The following is a 19,427-nucleotide window of genomic DNA, read 5'->3' on the forward strand; positions in this document are numbered from 1 at the left end:
TTCAGAATCATTAGAGTTATCTTCATCTGATTCGGCTTGTGATTCATGATCTTGTAAATTAGAATGTTGAGCTGGATCGTTAGGGGATTCTTGTTGTGTGTATTATTATAATATGTCGCTCTATGATTTTTATAATTGTATATCTTAGTGATGCAGACGGAAATTTAGGATAATTAATTGATTATGTTGATTTGAAGAATACCAATAAACAATTCTTCTTAAATTCGTTGATTCAAAAAGAATACTGAAATGTAGGGGTTTTCACACAAACACACGTGATGGAAAAAACAAAATTTTGATTTATGATGAACCGATCATTTTTCAATGTCTACAGTGATATAAATAAGCATGCAAAATTCGAACGGGGCCTAAATAACAAGTGGGCTGAAAGTTATAACGAAAAGAAGATTCAAAAAACCCGAAAAAAAATATAAAAAGGTCCATAACTCCTAGAAAACAGCGTTTTGGGCCCGAAGACTAACCCGCGGTTTGAAACTTGATGCTCCTCTTTCCCATAGTCGTTTTGACTGGTAATACATTGAAATCGGAGCTCTGTAGCAAAAGTTACGACCATTTTAGTAAAGGTCTCTTTTTGTCTTACCTTCTAAGCAAAAGGGCCTGATCTTCAATACTTGGGCTTGGGCCTGCATCATTCACGCTTTCAATTGCGATCTTTTTTAACAATGTGTTTCAGAATTAAACATTCATAGGTAGATATTCTAGCAAACAAAGCAGCATGGTTGGATCAGTGGTAAACACCTTGCATCTGGAGACAGAGGTCATGGGTTCGATCCTCATCCCGTGCAAAGGTTGGAGGGCCTTTTCTCCATTTAGGTAGAAACTGGAAGCAGCCTCTCTACTTAGGTAGAGGTAAGGTCTGCCTACATCTTAACCTCCCCCAAACACTGTCAAGGTATTGGGGCTCAAAACCCGCGGAAGGCGGCACTGAGCAGTTACTTCCTTACTATATTCTAGCAAACAATTCAATTTGCATAAAAAGTTTCTAGTCATCAGATCCAAATATCAAATACTCATTTTCCGAGTTTAAATCATTAAATGAAATAGCAACATACATACAGATAAATGCAAAGAATATCTTGTCACAGACTCAAATTATCTGAGATTCTCTACAATATACAAGAATCCTTACCGCAAAATTGTCATATACCTAAGTTTGTTTACCATCTTTCTTATCAGAATGTTATTGATATCTAACGGGTCTTCTTTGCTTTCGCCAACTTCTTCTTTTTGTTCTTCACAGCTTTCGGCACTTTAGTCTTCCGGGCTTCTCTTTTCTCTTCTTTTACTTTCTTCTTATTCTCTTTTCTAGTTGCTTTTTTCTCCGAAGGTGTCAGTTTATCATTATCAAAAGAAGATCCGTCATCATCTTCAGAATCATCAGAGTTATCTTCATCTGATTCGGTTTGTGATTCATGATCTTGTGAATTAGAATGTTGAGTTGGATCCTTATAGATACAGGTCGTAATCACGGGTTAAGCAGGAAACACTCGTCCAAACTCTTCAATATCATCTTATAGATAATTAATGTGTTTAACAGTAATCTAATTTTTTGAAGACAAACAAGATATATTTAGAAGATAAGAGTATATATGTACGCCGCAAAACTAAAATATGGGATACCCATCAAGCCTTTTTTTTCTATTGAAAATACTAGTTATTTCAAGATTATTAAATTATTTTGCGACATACATACACATAGATCAGAAAGGATGAGAGTATAAAAGGGCTTGTCATATTACTAATGTAGAGAATGAAACTGTTAAATAAAATGTCCTAGCTGAACACACAACCCATAAGTTAATGTAAATATGTGCCAGCATTTCTTGAATGCAATGGTCGTCGTTTTGTTGCAGCTGTAAATCGTTTATCTTTTACTTGAATTGTCATCAAACATGGATCCGTGTAACGAGATAAATTACAAATAAGTTTCAATATAACATATTCCACGAAATACCAATGATGCGAAAGATAAAAATATAAAAGCATACAACTGATCGATTCAATATGATCGATTTTAAGGACTTGATGATCTTATTCCCTCCAAATCAATAGCAACTTCTTTCATAGTTGGCCGTAGTTTACCATTCAAATTTAAGCATCTTTTTGCAAGCTTGGCAACTGCTATGAACTGCTCTTTTGGACCATCAGACACTTGATCGTCAATGTTTTCCAATATAAACCCATCTTCCATTGACAAAATCAATGTTGCCAAGCTTCTCGATTCCCCTGGGCCTATCGAATATATAGGCTTCTTTCCGGTTAACAGCTCAACCAGAACAATCCCAAAGCTATAAACGTCGCTTTTTTCTGTGAATTGGTTTGATTGAAAGTACTCAGGATCCAGGTACCCACAAGTCCCTTTGACTAAGGTGCTTAAGTGGGTTTGATCCTCCATGACCGACTTTGATATTCCAAAATCCGATAGTTTTGCTCTAAATTTTTCATCCAAAAGTATGTTTGAAGATTTTATGTCTCGATGATATATAGGAATGGAAGTTGCCGAATGCATATAGGCAAGAGCTCCAGCAACCTCGGTAGCAATCGTTACCCTAATACTCCACAAAGTAGGGAACTCGTAATTCTCATCGTGTATGAATTGGAAGAGATCACCATTTGAGACAAATTCATATACAAGAACTGGGACTTCGGTTTCTAAACAACACCCTATTAGCTTTACCACATTCCTGTGGCTAATTTGGGAAAGTAAAAATACCTCATTGATAAAAGACTCAACTTGAGTTTCATCTACCAACACGGACTTCTTTACTGCTACTATATTTCCATTTGGTAACATGCCTTTGTATATTGTTCCTTGCCCTCCACGTCCAACTATTCTATTACTGTTGTATTGATCGGTGGCTTTTGCTAACTCTCTTGCACTGAACATTCTTGTTTTCTCAATTGCATCTCCACCATTTGATGTTTGTTGTTGCAACAACAATCCACCATTTCTTTTGAAGAACTTCTCTCTCTGTTTCTTATCTTTCCTCCTTTTGACCACTTTGCTCATCCAAATTGCTAAAACTAATATCCCAGTGCCCAAGAAAACACCTGAACATATACGTCTTTTTAACTTGGACCAAGTTTAATTTATAGCTATTTTTTTTAAAGATGTGAATTAATCACGAATATCGGAATGTCTAATATACATTGTTTTAATGGGATTGCTTTAGAGAGCCCTCGCAGATCATAAATCCCCAATTTAAACGTCTTCATAAAAAACTCCTATCAACCAGAGATCTAGAGGGGAAAACTCACTAAGGCCCATCACAGATGGAAATTAGATACTTATGGTCACCCCTAAATATGCCCAAGTAAAACTCGAATCCGAGAACTCTTATCAAAAAACATATCTTTTTGTCATCAGACCACTTGATGGTGATGGTTTAACTTCGACTATTAACAGGCCACGGTGACTATCACAAGTAATAAATTGAGAAAACCCATACTTGTGAAGAATTTATTAAATAAATAAAAGTCATAAACTGTGATGTGCATGACATATCAACATTATACTAAGATTTAAATCTTGAGCATTGGATTTAATCTAGTGATATAAGTCGATCCAACTTTACATATAAAGTTTGATCAACGAGGATCTCAATCCGATAATTAACCCCATTGAACTAATATTTTTAAGTCTAGCTGGATTTTGTAAGTCATTTAATTCAAGGGGAAAAAATAAACTGATAAACTTTTTTTTAGAAAAAAAAAACTGATCTTTTCCAATCACACTTTTCATTTTAATTTTAGAAAATAAGTGTTAATTCTCATTCAACTTTTGCATAAAAAAATGTGTGGAAATTAACATTCTCGTTGGAATTCTTTATTTTACTGCTTTTATGTTTAGTGCGTTTCTTTTTTAAAACAAATATGCAATAACGAATATTTATTTGCATAAACAGGCAATATGAAACGGATTTAGAGCCTATAAAGTTGATCCAATTTTGTAGGTAAATTTTGGATCAACTTAAATTATTTGGATTAAATTCAATGGTCAAGATTAATCTTGACTATTGAGTTTAATTCAAGTTTTTCTTGACCATTAAAATTAATCCAAATGGCTAAAGTTGATCCAATCCTTGAGACATTTCTGATTATTGTATTATACGCTAGATTAGCCGCTTCATACTTTTATGAGAGAATTACCTAGAGCTAATATGGTCCAAAAAATCTTGGAAAATTTAGCTTGACGATCAACAACTTGACAACCATTTTGTGTTGTTGCATTCCCAACGGATCCCAGCGGACATATACAAATGTAACTCCCTAGAGTATTATTGCAAAAACCATAACAAGGGTATGTTCCTGGATCTGCACACTCGTTGATGTCTGAAAAGAAATGGAGCTTGTCATGCATAACACAACCAAATTAATTTACTTAATTTAAAATCAAGAACTTTATCTACATATACAAGAGACTATCTTTTAGCCATTCTCTAGCTTCATCGCGTAGAACTTTTTATTATATGTTACATCTCTATAATACGCCTTCTTCCAATATAGAGATGACATCCATATAAACATCTACATGGACTTTATTACATAACAACATTAATTACCAAGTATCCACATAATTAACAGCACAAACACTATTAAATACGACTAATTTGTACTTCTATATAAAATTTATCGCCCCATACGTTGAAAGTTAAAAAAAATGAGACATGTGAATTGATCAAAGTACTCTATTAATTAGTCCATTATACTATAAATCTCTACTATCCTCTTTAAATCAAACACATTTACATTAATTACTTACGTCATTTGATGTCATCACCACCATCACCATTCATTGCCGTCATCAAACCGCCGTTGCATTGTGCGTAGACCGTGCTAATTATTATAAAAAGTGTATATGCATAATTAAAATTCAAATTTTGAAATCTTGAATTCTCAAACACGTATCTTTATGTACCAATTTTGATTTCAGAAGAAACTAATTTTTCAAAAAACTTATGCTTCTGACCAGCTAGGCTAGATATGATTAACTATTATGATTATTTAATTTTGTGTTGTGTTATTTGACAATTGATGTTGAATCAGTTCACTTTTCAAATTACTTACTCAACGAAATAATATATATTTTTGCTCATTTTCTAAATTGATTTCCTTGTTATTATCAAACAAGGGTATTCATTCAATTTCTCTATCAATTCATTTCATTTTTGTATATCATTTCTTTGATTCATTTCATTTCTTTCAATTTTTCTATTTCTTTCAATTTTTCCATTTCATACGTGCCTTTAGTTTTATTCTTACTTCTTTCTGTTAGGCTGGACAGAGTGGGTTAGGCACCACACCGGTACCAGTCCAGTACCGAGGGGAACACCGCCCCGTGGTAGCGGTACCGGTTGGGTGGTGACCGGCATGGAGAAGGCTGTCCCCGGTCTATCCCCACCTTTGTTACCGTTTTTTGACTGTTGCTTCTGTTTTTCTTTTTTTTTTCTTTTTCTCTTTTGGCTGCCATGGAAATTGATATATATATATATATATATATATATATATATATATATATAGTATATGTATATGTGTGTGCAGAGTTGGGAAAGAAGACAGAAGACTCACAATCGATATATGTGGTATATATTAAACTCAAATTTACACTTTATACCCTAGAGTTTAAGCTATTTATCATATTGGCTCAAAATGTTTTTCCTATATTCTTGTTTTTTGTACATAATTATTATTAATAGTATTTTAAATTGATTTTAACTGTCTATAAAATGTTTAAATTTATAGTTTTAAAAACTATTTTACTAATATATTTAATACACATACACACATAAACACTGACACATATACACAAACATGTATATATTATTATTATTATTATTATCATTATTATTATTATTATTATTATTATTAAATAGAAAAGGGTGGGGAGGAGAGAGGAGGGGTGGCAAGGTGCTCCTAGCAAAAGGGGAGGAGAAGAAAAAATTGGGGAGGGGAGGGGAGGAGTGGGGAAGCCCTCCCCCCACCCTTATGATGTTTTCGTTTTTGTGTTATGTTGTCCACTTCTTACAAAGCTTTATCAACATCACACACACATACACACACATAGACATATATATAGAAAATATAGAAAATATGGCATGTGGTTGTTTGATACCTAAGCTTGGAGATAAAATCTTTCACATATGAATATTTATTGTATAATGTATATATTATTGGTCCTCATGTTTTTTATCGATTAAAATATTAAGATGTGAGAGGTTGCATATCTAAACTTAGGTATCTAACAACCACATAATCTCTATTATCATATACAAATGGTAGTTAATTAAACTTGATTCTATTCTAGCACCTGGTTATATATATACCAATATGATACATGTGACTAGAGGTTACCAACAATCTACCTTTTATATATATAATCATATATAATCATAGTTGTTAGACTCTTACGAGTCGACTCTTACGATTTAGACTAAAAACAAGGCGACTCATTGTGTGACTCTTTTTTCTCCTGACTTTTACGAGTCGTGGTGTGAACTTGAAACGAGTCACTGCGAGTCGCAAACTTATGATTGTTGTAATTCGATAATATGGTTATGTATCGTATATCATATTCATGGTTACATTATTTTGTATTCTATATATGTATTTTTTTTATTCTTTTAGTACGAATTTAGAGATAAACGGTAAATTTATGACTTAAAAGTATGGAATATGTGATATTTTAAAAATGTATTAAAATAATCAACTTATATTTTGTTTATAAATACCTCACATATATATAATTATACGATATTATATAGTGTATACAAGTGTCCAGACTCTTACAAGTCGAGTCACGAGTCAAAAATCAGGTTTTCGAGTCGAGTCAAAAGTTACGTGTCGACAACTATGTATATAATACAGTATAAGTAAAGTTATACACGAGTATAAAATAACAAGAATAACAAAAAACATGGAAAAAAAAATCTACTATTTGTAGTTAAATTTTTTTTTTAAGTAATTCATGAATAGAACAATAAATTATAAATTGGTAGTTATATTTTTTTTACGAAATTATACATATATGTAAAACCACTATATATTTTTGAATCAATGTTATTAAAAGTTAAATTCACATATATTACATATTTTCCCCAAAGAAAACTATCAAGTTTTGTCAGTGGGAACACATTACCATACAATGGTCGGTGAAGCTATCACATACTTTAGATTATAAAATATAGATCATGAGTTGTTATAAGTGATTCAAAAGAAAAGCCTTCGAAATACGTCACTCTAGAGAATCAAATATATACACTACAGTAAAATCGGAGATGATTTAATGGATTGCGTTTTTTTAAAATTTTCTAAGTTAATTGTATCCTCTCATCTCATGCTTAAAGACACTAAGTAGGCCAAACATGCTAGAAATATAAATAAAAGAACCGAATAAATATTAATAAGGTCTAAACTTTTACCCTTTGTGATGAAGAATTTTATTTTTATACGCACTTTAACATGTGCACAAGTTTAAGGTCTAAATTCCCATGATTTTTGTTTTGTCCCAATTTATTATGACTCTGACATTAAGTTCATTAATTAAATTGGTAAAATGTAAAAACAAGATAATAATTAAAATATTTAAATGAGGAATTGATGCATAATATATTAGCATAAAATAAAATGTATATCCCACTGATTCAACCAAGAAACTTACCTTGGCAGCCTTGATCAAGATATGGGTTACCCGCATAACCGTCGTTGCATTTACATCGATAGCCTCCACCGTCTACATCATAGCACTGACTATTTTCTTTGCATTCCGTAGCCTGAGTGCAATTTTGGTCTCGTCGGATAACCCAATCGATCACAACTTGAATAGTCTCCTCAACCCTCTTCTCTAAGCCTGAACTACTAGATAAATCGCTGGCACCAAGAAACTTAAAAGTGCCTACGTCACCAAGGAACGCATAGCCACAGTCATTGATAGACCAAATATCACTGTGATTCCTAAATGAGTTGAGTGTAACATTGTAATATTTGAGACCTTTTCTTATAGATGTCTGACAACAGCCTTCCCCAGAACAACGCCCATCCGGTACATCCACTGGTCCACTGCACATTGCAACACATCCGCTGAAATAGTTTTCGCCTACCCCTGTGATCAAGGCATAATCATCACACCCAATGACTGTGAACATATTCTTCTCCGAGAAAGTGAATGCCTCGTATGCCAAATCAGTCCAATAATTATAGTCCTGGGTTACGGTTCCATTACTGTCGTTGCATTTAAAACTTATTTGAGTTTTAATGCGCAAGTCTGAATCAGAAATGTTGTATATTTCAATGTTGCTTGATGTGAGGTACAACTTAGGGGGCTTTACGGACGTGTCACAAGTAACATAAAATGTGTCGTCTAGGGAACAACCTGTGTCATTGCCAATACCAAAAGGGTAAGGAACTGTAACATCCCCGCACTTGGATGAGCAGTCGGGCTTTGATATTTTGCCCATATTACTTGAGTTGGAACCTCGAAGAGTTCCCAAGGATATTGTTGTATAAGGTAATGTAAAGAGACACATGATAATGAAGTGAAGAAGCATGTATCTCCCTTCTATCTAGCTTGTTTATGAGGGTTTTTTTATTTTTTATTTTGTATGTGTGTGTGTTTCTTTATCAACAATTCTCAAAGCAAGCAATTTATAGAATGGCTGTAGACTAGTAGTATACCCACCACAGTCAGAGGGATGTAAACGAATGAGGTCTTATCTATTCGGTTTATGCTAATAGATCCAAACCTGAGACCTTGATCTTATTAGAATAACAAAAGGCTAATCACTATGCCACGTTACGTTTAAATTTTCTGATTTTGTTGACTAATGATATATTTTTCTAATTCATCATCTTAAAAATCCTGTCAATAACATAACGTTGACAATTGGAAAGATAGATTAATAAAAGAGATTTAATGGAATCCATATGTCATATTCATTTGGTTTTAATCTAAGCTAATATATTAACAGAATAAACTATTTCCCTTTATTGTTATTCAGATCTTTTAGGAAATCAAAATTTTCTTTTGATAGGTACTAGTACTGCTATTGCTGATTTGCTGTTTTGCGTTGACTGGACATCAACTTGTGTTATGGTTCAATGCTTCAATGACTTTGGGTTTGACCGTTTAATCGTTTGGAATCTTTCAAAGAACATTTGTGTTTATCATGTCGTCTATTAGATTTTATATGAAAGATTTTGCATTGCTAACCCAGATCAATTGGTTTTTGCCTTAATATCAAGTGTGTTACGCTTTTATAGGCCAGAGTTCGACTCTCCGATTGAGCTAAGGATCCTCTCAAATTAAAAAACAATTTAACAGGTGTTGTGATTACGGCCAGTCCAAAAAATACGTGGAATCTTCATCATAAATCCGATTTTCTTTTCTATTTTATTAGTTTTTATTTTCTAAAAAATATTTTGTCTGTTTGTTCACTTCATGGAGAGAATTCTGCTCATACCTTTGAATACCTCCCATTTGCGTTGGAACTTAATGCTTTTATGGTAAAATGGTTTAACATGTACATTCCAAATGACAACCCTTTAGTTATTTTAGAATGGATACCAGATAGTTTGTAAACTTGTATCCTTAAAAGTTCAAGAACGTGTTAGAGGCGACTTACTTTGTTTGATAGGGGTCATGCATAAACCAAGTTCTCCACATAGGACTCTAGAAGTAGTCTCATTGTACTATTCTATTATGCCTTTGTCTTTTCTTTGGGTGTCTAGTCGTAGTAAAAGATCTAGTGTCTCTTGGTCGTTATAGTCGGTGTTTCCGTCATTTCTTATAATAATTTTTTATAATCCTTTCTTGTTTTAGCATTTTGCCGAAGCTTTACGAATAACATTTATAGCCGGTTAAAGAGATGGTTTAAAATTAAAGGATATACTCAAAATATTTGTTAAGCTTCATCATTGGTGATTTGGACTACTTTTATATGAGTTATGACAGCCTCTTTGTTGTCTAGTGGTCAGTGGAGGAGACTCCTAAAGCAAAAAGTTGTCTCAAAAACGACATTTAACTTTCTAGTGGATAATGTGCAAAAAGGTCTCAAAAACGACATTTAACTTTCTAGTGGATAATGTGCAAAAAGGTCATCCAATTGTTTGTATTTATTTTGTTTAGAAAATGATTCGTACTGTATACTTTATTTAAATTTAGGTATTGTCACTTTAAAAAAATTTACTAATTAAACCTTTGAATTTGATAAATATATATACCCCTCCCTTCTGAATTTTACATAACCTTCCTATGAATTTTACATAATCCCATGCTTTACCTAAAATAAATATTACATATTTTACCTAACTTTTTCCCTTATTCTTTTAGGCCATCAACCTAAAATTTTTATTCCATTTCATCTAGTACATTACAATCAACACATCAAATAAGAAAAAAGGTACCCTTCATTCAAATCATTAAACTTGCACACACAAAAATATTACACTAAAGTGCCAATTCTACTCCATATATAAAACAGAATAAATAAATATATAATTAAGCAAGCAAATCATTCAACATAATCATGTTCCATTCTTTGTATATAAACAGGAAAGACAAAGAAATGTAAACTAGCAACTTGGAAAAGTGGTAATGGCATCGACCCCGCATATGCAATAGATATACAGTTAAGATCATAAATGAAATTAGCAAGTTGGGAAAGTGGTGATGGCATCTATCCCCGCCAACCTTTCCAAAAAGTTATTCAAACGCTTTGTTTTGAATCATAATAAATGAGTGTAGGGTTGGGATCGATCACCACAAACGAAGAAATCAACACGCAAATAACCAATAATAAAGTAAACAAGAAAAAACAAACGACACAATAATTTACTTGGTTCGACTCAATGAGTCTAATCCACTACTACAAAATCACTATAAACGTTGGATTATAAGAATGGAGACGCTCACTCTCGACAATCTATAATCCCTCACCAAGGTTCACTCTTTACTAGAATCTCTTAACTCTCAAGAATTTCTCACATAAGAATGAAGTACATAAAACATAACTAATAACTCCTATTTATATAGACAACCCAACAAGGTATTTTTCTTCCCATACCAATGTGGGACAAAGACTTTGGATCAATATTCATCAGTATTGAGCTCAAGATTCAAGTGTTTAATCATAACTAAGATTAAGAATGACAAATATTCAACCCAACTCAAAACTCGACCAGAATAAAACTGGCTTGGGATTATGTATATTTAACCAGTTCCAAAGCTAACACCTGCATAACCTTACGGCAAGTGCATAGCATAGCAATGCTTAGTTCATAGCAGTGTCCTAGCTTCCTATTTCTATGACCATTTTGTGCACTCAAAACACCCATACCTACATATAACCATCGGCAGAATTTGAAAATCTTTATAAGAGAGAACAAATTTTTGATATAGAATTCTTGAGAGGGTCATAATAAAATAAGTAATGAAATAAATAAAATAAACTAGTATAAATTTAAGAAATTGTATGTAAATTTTAGAATTTTCCAACTACAAGTCAAACTTGTAGAGGACTAGAGGTACGACAAACCCTTCCTGCGCTTCATATATTTTGCCAGATAATATCGCCAAAAGTGAGTATAACACTTTAGTGAGCTAATAGGCAATTGGAGATATAATCAACACACCATTAGCTAGGCATACATAAGGAGCAGAATTTTATTACTAAAATGAATCCATTTTTAACCAACACGTACATCACATGATCATCGCAATTCAATTTCATCGTAAAGGTGCAAAACATCACATAAATCAAATAATAAACATCAATGAACAAATGTACCAACCTTATTACTATATAAAACCTCTTATAGAGATGTAATCCGGAATCATATAATCATTATCCCACCCGAGTAATCCCCATAACACTCACTTTTTTTAGCTTAAGCACGCTTATTGCACAATCAAACTTCCAAGTCCTTAGCACATCAACAAACATCACATAATCATTTCAATTATTATGACCAGTTTGACTTAAGTCAAACTACTATCCATAATGTCACTTGAATAATGACCAGCTTTTTTTCTTCTTTCTTTTTTTTGAAGTGTACATAGGTTGTGAACAGGTATTCAACCCCCCCCCCCCCCCCCCCCCCCTCTTCCCAAGTCCTTTTAATCTCAGCCATTCAATCATCATAGATCATATGAGTCAGCATTTTTTTAATCATCAATTACACTCCCTGAGTTCATATTTTTCTTGGTTTATAATTTTCAGAATCTCCTGTTATCATTTGAGGTAAATTTAAAAAAATTCTAAACATTCCAAAAGAGTAGGCAGTTTTGCAATGTGTTTCATTATTATAAAAAGTTCACAAGTAGATACTCTAGCAAACCATGCATTGAGCATCTTCATAGGACCTATCTTTGAAGAAGTAGCACTCTAGCTTGGCAGATTTCAAACATCACTGTAATCAACAATCGAAAACAACTACCGGCGGCGGCGGCAGTGGTTAGTGGCGACGCACCTACGGCCGACAAAGGTACCTCGTCGACGATGATTATACTGTGAGCTGGCGGTAAGAATTCATGAGTTGTAAACAACAGTGAGTCCGTGAGTGAATAGTTTTTGTAATAAAGATGAATGGATCTTCATGTTGTAAACCTCTTAGGCCGGTGCTTATGAGGCGAAGCTTCTTGGAGCTTCTTGTCTGCCAACTCAGCATTACATTACCCAGGACTCTAATCTGGACTCTCACTGTTTATAAAGAAAAGCTTCTTGAAACTTCTTTTTACATCATTAATTATTTTATAATTTATCTCTTACATACAAATATACATATATGCCCCACACATATATAAAATAAAAATAAAAAAACATTACGACCCCACCTTTTCAGCGTCTTCCATATTCTCCAGGAAGACTCTTGCTTGAAGACTCTCATCAAAGACACCCACTATATATAATGTCCAGCGTCTTCCAACCTTGAGGACGCACCTCAAGGACTATTATAAGCAATACCCTTAGGTCGCGTTTGGTTCACAGAATGTTTTTAAAAGGAATGGAATTTAATGGAATGGAATGGAATTTGATGGAATGGAATTTAATTAAATAGTGTGTTTAGTTGGTAAATAACAAAAATGAATGTATTATCTCATACAGTAGTCAATGACTCAACTACCCTTATTTATTTATCTTTATGTTTATAACCCTTCATAAAAGTCACTCATTTGTTTTTTTATACACTTTCTTCTTTCTAGATTTTACACCAACCTCTCCATCTCCAATTATTTTCTTTAAACCACCACCAACATCACCATTTATTCAACAACTTTCTTCTTTCTTGATTTTACACCAACCTCTCCATCTCCAATTATATTATTATAATAATTATTATTATTATTTTAGTTATAACCACCAACATATCCAGCAAATGATATATGTATACATAAAAGATAAATGAAGTTTCTTGCTGCAGATGATGGTGGTTTATTTCCGGCGAGTGGGTGACGGTGGTTGTTTTCGGCTATGGTTGGCTGGGGTTTGTTTCCGATTGTCGGTGCTGGTTTTTTTTCTAGTTGTGACTGGTGTGTTATTTCCGGCGGGTGGGTGACGGTGGTTGTTTCCGGCTATGGGTGGCTGAGGTTTGTTTCCGGCCGTGGGTGGTGGGGGTTCTTTGTTGTTGTAACTGGTGGGTTATTTCCAACGTTTGGGTGACGGTGGTTGTTTCCAGTTGGTGGGTGACAGTTACTGTTTCCGGTAGGCCTGCAGAAGTGGTTGCCGTGGTTGGCCAGAAGTTGGAGAGGACATGCTGAGAAGGTTTAAAGAAGATGAGATTGTAAGGATAATATGGTACTTTGTAGATTCAAGCCTTCATGGAATTGAATTCTTTTATATCCCACCAAAAGAATATGATTCATATGAATGAAGGAATCTTTACATTTCATATGAATCGAATTCCTTCATATTTTTGCAAACAAACATGAAATGGAATGGAATTTATATTCTAATTTCATCAAATTCCTTCAAATTATGCCAACCAAACATGCCCTTAGAGAAAATAGAGGTTTGGAGACCTCTTAGAGAATATGACATGTTTAAGAGGTTTGAGCCTCTGGATCTGAGCCAAAAACAAACACTCAATATTTGCAAAACCTATGGAATCTTCTTTTTCGGTCGGAACAAAGAGGTTATTTAGATATTTTCTTAAAAAACAAACGAGGCCTTATTTTTTCCAAAATTGAGCCCCTTTCTAAGTTATAATATTGTGGAAGTTGAACATTTTGTCAAATTGGTGTTGTTATTAGTAATTTCTTTTTTCTTTCAAGAAATGAGAAAGTATATAAATTATAAAATTTAGGCATTTCACATTTATGATATTTGTATTTTTACTAAACAATTTTTTTTCCATTCTAACTATTAACTCGCTCTTAAACATTTATATATATACAAGGATTTTTACCCCGCACGATGCGCGACTTTTGAATTATATTTTCAAAAATTTTAGTATTGAATCAATAAAATCTCTAATAAACAACGTTTAGATAGAAAAAAAAATTATATAAAATAATTAAAAATATTTAAAAATCAAATATTCAAAATTTTCTTAATAATCAAATCCACTGCATAAATGAGTGGACAAACAAAATATTAGAATACATTTAAATAATTAGCAACAACAATTTTGTGAAATAAACTTGTTATATTGATTTAGTATAAAACATATATTGATATAGACGCTTTTATATGTTAGTAATTAACAAACTTATATATTGGGAAAAAGGTGCTAGCAATTATTTATTTGGAAACAAATTAAAAATTGATTATTTTATTCATAATATGTTGTGATTTTATTTTATTGATACTCTAACAAAAAAGGAATGTAGTATATATTAAATGGGAAAAATTTATAAAGATGACACATAGGAAATATCTTATGTGGCAAAATCTAAGGGTAGCTTTAAGTTAAGTTGAATGACTTTAAAAAGCTAGGATAACTATTGTTTTATTAGATATATATATATATATATATTATATATATAGGGGGACAATCAAATAAGAACAATTTTAAAATAAGAACGGTGAGAACACTTAAAAAACATCATTTTAATGCATTAAAAGTCCATAAAACTAACATAGTGCTTAACTAATTATCATTATTTAACTGTTTAACAACACATTGATCCGTCAAAGTTGAAAAAATCACGTTTTTTGGTGGATGCATTATTTTGAAGAATATGCATCCAAGATGGATGCACAAAACAAAAAACATGATTTTCCTGATTTTGAAATGCCAATGTGTTGTTATATACTTAAATAATGATAATTAGTTAAACACTATGTTAGTTTTATGAACTTTTAATGCATCAAAATGATGTTTTTTAAGTGTTCTCACCGGAGTGTTACCCTATATATATATATATATATATATATATATGGGCGCCAAAATGATTGTTTCTGGTAAGCCGTAAGTTACGGTGGCTCTGCCGTATCTTACGCCTGGAATGACCGTACATTACGGTGCTTTCTTTTCTTATTTTTTTTTTTCCAGAAATTCCATTTTAAAGCCCACTCAACTTGGATCATTTTGGGCTGCATCTGGATGTTTCTTGGACTTCCTTATGAGGCTATTCTGGTCGTGGGAGTCACTCAAAGCCTTTGGACATTCATGAAACATGGTTTAGGTATTAACTTAAATTATAAATACATATATATATATATATATATATATATATATATATATATATATATAGGGTATCACTCCAGTGAGAACAGTCTTAAAATAAGAACGGTGAGAACACTTAAAAAACATCATTTTGATGCATTAAAAGTCCATAAAACTAACATAGTGCTTAACTAATTATCATTATCTAAGTGTTTAACAACACATTGATCCGTCAAAATCGAAAAAATCACGTTTTTTGGTGGATGCATTATTTTGAAGAATATGCATCCAAAATGGATGCACAAAACAAAAAACATGATTTTCTTGATTTTGACAGGCCAATGAGTTGCTATACACTTAAATAATGATAATTAGTTAAGCACTATGTTAGTTTTATGGACTTTTAATACATCAAAATGATGTTTTTTAAGTGTTCTCACCGTTCTTATTTTAAGACTGTTCTCACTGGAGTGTATAATAATGGTCATTGGACTTGAGATGACTCATAAACGACCTTTATCAGGTTAGAACTTATACTTGACCTCTCTTGTGACCATGTCGGGTCTCGGTGGTCTGGTGAAGCCATTAATTAAATTACAAATCTAACTAGAGGATGATGAAATAAATGGCGTATATGTGTGTATATAAGCATTAATGTGTACAAATATTATCAATATATAGGTGGTGGACGTGAAGTGAACGTAGAACGACATTGACTCGACTTTGAAACATACTTAACTACTTTTCCAATTAAGGTGAGTTCCGTAGCTCCCTACTCAATTGAGATTCGGGTTGAAAAGTGTACATTTATGTGTTTGATTGTTTGAATGCTTGATTGTTTGATTGTGATATTGAATGTTCGGTTTGAGCACATGTGGATGTGATTGGATGATTATTTAGGATAGTTGTACATACATAAAGGTCGGTTATGCCTTCAAAGGGTTTGAAATGTGGTGGGAAGGCTGCGGGTGACCCTATATATAAGCATCGAGAACTGATTGAAAGTAGAATCCTCCTAAGTGTATGTACGTATCGGTTTGGGTTGTTTTAATGATTATGGACTCGTGGTTGAGACACACACGCATATATAGTGATATGATTGTTGATGAGTCAAATGAGTACATCTGAGTGTATAGACGTATGCACTTGTGTTGATTGATAAACGTACATGACTCCGGGTATATAGACGAATATACGCCGATGATTTTGAGATGCCACATTGTTCATTGTGATGACATGTGAGTATCGTTGCATTGATGACTTGATGGTTACACGTATGCTACGCTTTATGACATTGACTTGCATACGACACATATCTTGATGTTGATATCATTTGTGTTATTCATTACACGTTCTCACTTTCATTGTGCAATCTTATGATATCGATTGTATGACACGCAAAGGCTACTTGTAAGTGTTGATTTGCCTTCACTTATACATTTTGTGCTTATTGACAATGGTTCCTTGTAAACCATCACTACGAACTCACCAACCTCGTGTTGACTTGTTTAGTACACTTTTCAGGTAATCGGGTGAACCAAGGATGTGATGCATGATTTCTACTTGCTTTTGACTCGGGCTTGGTCTTATGTGGATCAAGGATTCATTTGCCCATCTTGCATTATGCTTAGGATCGATAGCCATCGTGAGACTGATATTTTTCGTAAACTCTGATGGTCACTTGCTCCTTATGTATTTTGCATGAATACTTGACATACTAGGTTGGATTCACCTAATTCATTTATTTTCACTTAGTTATCTACATTAATTCCACCTCGTGTTATATAATTTTCGTAATATTTCGAGCCCTCGCTCGGGGTGTTACATTATAACATAAAAACACCGCTTGGATGGTTTCACTTGGTTTTTTGTAGATAGAAAAAAAGCACTTTAGCAGTCTCATTGTCACTTCGTTTGAGAAATAAACATAAAGAATTGTACCGATATTTTGTTCTTTGATTTGAAGGTTAGAAGACATCAGCCAAGAATGAATCAGATTTTACTCAGATTTCACGAGACTTAAAACCTAATTTCCTATGTTCATTTTCAAGAAGCCGTTATGGTCTCCTAATCGACCAACTCAGCTCAAGTAATATCCTTCAGGTCATCGGTATCTTTTCAAACGTGCTGTAAGCATTTCTCTTTATTCCAAATCAACACCCAACTTCCTGACTGTTTGTAAGAGATTTTATAGGGAAGAAACAATATGTTATTGGCGTCACTGTTAATTGATAATTAGCATAGAACGAATGATATATATATATATATATATAGAGAGAGAGAGAGAGAGAGGGGGGATGAGAATATGTGACTGTCATGTATCTAACTTGGGTATAGAACCTCTTAGGGGTTAGCAAAAACAGAACCGGAAAATCGAAAACTGAAAAAATATAACGAAAAAAATCGAAACAGAACGAAACCCATTGGTTTGGGTTTCGTTTTCCAAAATTCGAACATATCGGTTCGGGTTTCGGTTTCATATGCCGAAAAATCTATAAAAATCGAACCGAACCAACTATGTTTTAACTTATGTATGAGGCCACAATCAATTTGCCATCTCATTAATCATCAGTATAAATAAATACATAATATTCACTAAACTACCCTCTATTTTGATATTTAAATAAACAAATAGAAATATATGGCTAGACTAATATACCCCCTTAGTCTAAGGCATAGGACTACGGATGCTTAGACTCGAACGAAACTCTGTCTAAAAGATCCAAGGCAGGCCTTTAGTGAAGATGTCAGCAATCTGGTACCGTGGAGGAACATGAAGAACACACACCCCACCACTGTGGCCTTTTGAATAGCGCCCATTGGAGAATGTCAGGGGCAAATTTATGCTGCGATAGAAACATACCAGAAGCCGATCGGGTGACAGAAATTCCCGAAAAATAACTCAAGGGGCCTAAATATTTGATGAAAATTTAGAGGATAGGTGAGATAAAAGCTTTGCCTTTAGAGCTGAGGTGGAGGTAATTAGGATGATGTCGTCGACATATAGGAGTAGGTATGCTGTTTGTTGACAATGTTTGTAAATAAAAAGTGAGTGATCACATGAACTATGGTGAAACCCCAGTCTTGTGACATAGTCCGTGAACCGATACCAAGCCCGTGGAGCTTGTTTCGGCCCGTATAAAGATCGCTTGAGGCGACAGACATGGTTGGGTTTATGTGAGTTCCAGAACCCAAACGACTGATGCATATAGACTGTCTCTCAAAGATTGCCATGTAGGAACGCGTTTTTAACGTCAAGCTGATTAATTTCCCAGTTCTTGAGTAAGGCAATGCTCAACATAGTACTAATGGTGGGAGGTTTTACTACGGGATTAAAGGTTTCAAAACAGTCGGCATCAACCTGTTGTGCCCGCCCATCACAAACTAAATGCGCCTTGTAGCGCTCCAATGTCCCATTTGATTTTGTTTTGTGTTTAAACAACCACATATAACGAATTATATTCCGTGCCTAGGCACTAGCTCCCAAGTATCATTATCAATAAGAGCACGAAACTCATCCGTGATGGTATGTCTCCGCACAGGGTTATTAATAGCGTTGATAGGGGAGGGGGAGGATGGTGAAGTTGGCTGCTCAGATTCGATAGTAGATGAAGGCCACAAATTTGGGTGCAAATGGTAGGATAAGAAATCATATGTTGGTTTAGGGATGTTTAATTTGGCAAAGGGCAATACCTGATCGTCGAAAACCATATGACGGGAAAGGATAATTTTGATTGAAGGCAGAAATCTATGTTTTTCATATATATGATCGATCATGCATAATAAGTTTATATAGCCACATTCAA

The 19,427-nt window shown here is 33.6% G+C and overlaps 1 protein-coding gene and 1 long non-coding RNA gene across 2 annotated transcripts; both read right to left on the reverse strand.

Annotated features, from left to right (window-relative positions):
• Positions 1–1,021: 1,021 nt before the first annotated feature.
• LOC122606768 (wall-associated receptor kinase 2-like) lies at positions 1,022–8,743 on the reverse strand. Its single transcript, XM_043779625.1, has 3 exons — positions 7,679–8,743; positions 4,171–4,353; positions 1,022–3,072 (listed from the first exon to the last, which is right to left on the reverse strand). The coding sequence occupies exons 1-3, from the start codon at positions 8,562–8,564 to the stop codon at positions 2,036–2,038; spliced, it is 2,106 nt and encodes a 701-aa protein (XP_043635560.1). The 5' UTR covers positions 8,565–8,743; the 3' UTR covers positions 1,022–2,035.
• Positions 8,744–12,278: 3,535 nt separating this feature from the next.
• Positions 12,279–12,980, reverse strand: LOC122606769. Its single transcript, XR_006324992.1, has 2 exons — positions 12,848–12,980; positions 12,279–12,713 (listed from the first exon to the last, which is right to left on the reverse strand). It is a non-coding gene; the product is annotated as an uncharacterized LOC122606769 (long non-coding RNA).
• Between the last annotated feature and the right edge of the window lie 6,447 nt (positions 12,981–19,427).

Source organism: Erigeron canadensis, chromosome 7, assembly GCF_010389155.1.
Source record: "Erigeron canadensis isolate Cc75 chromosome 7, C_canadensis_v1, whole genome shotgun sequence".
Lineage (NCBI taxonomy): Eukaryota > Viridiplantae > Streptophyta > Magnoliopsida > Asterales > Asteraceae > Erigeron > Erigeron canadensis.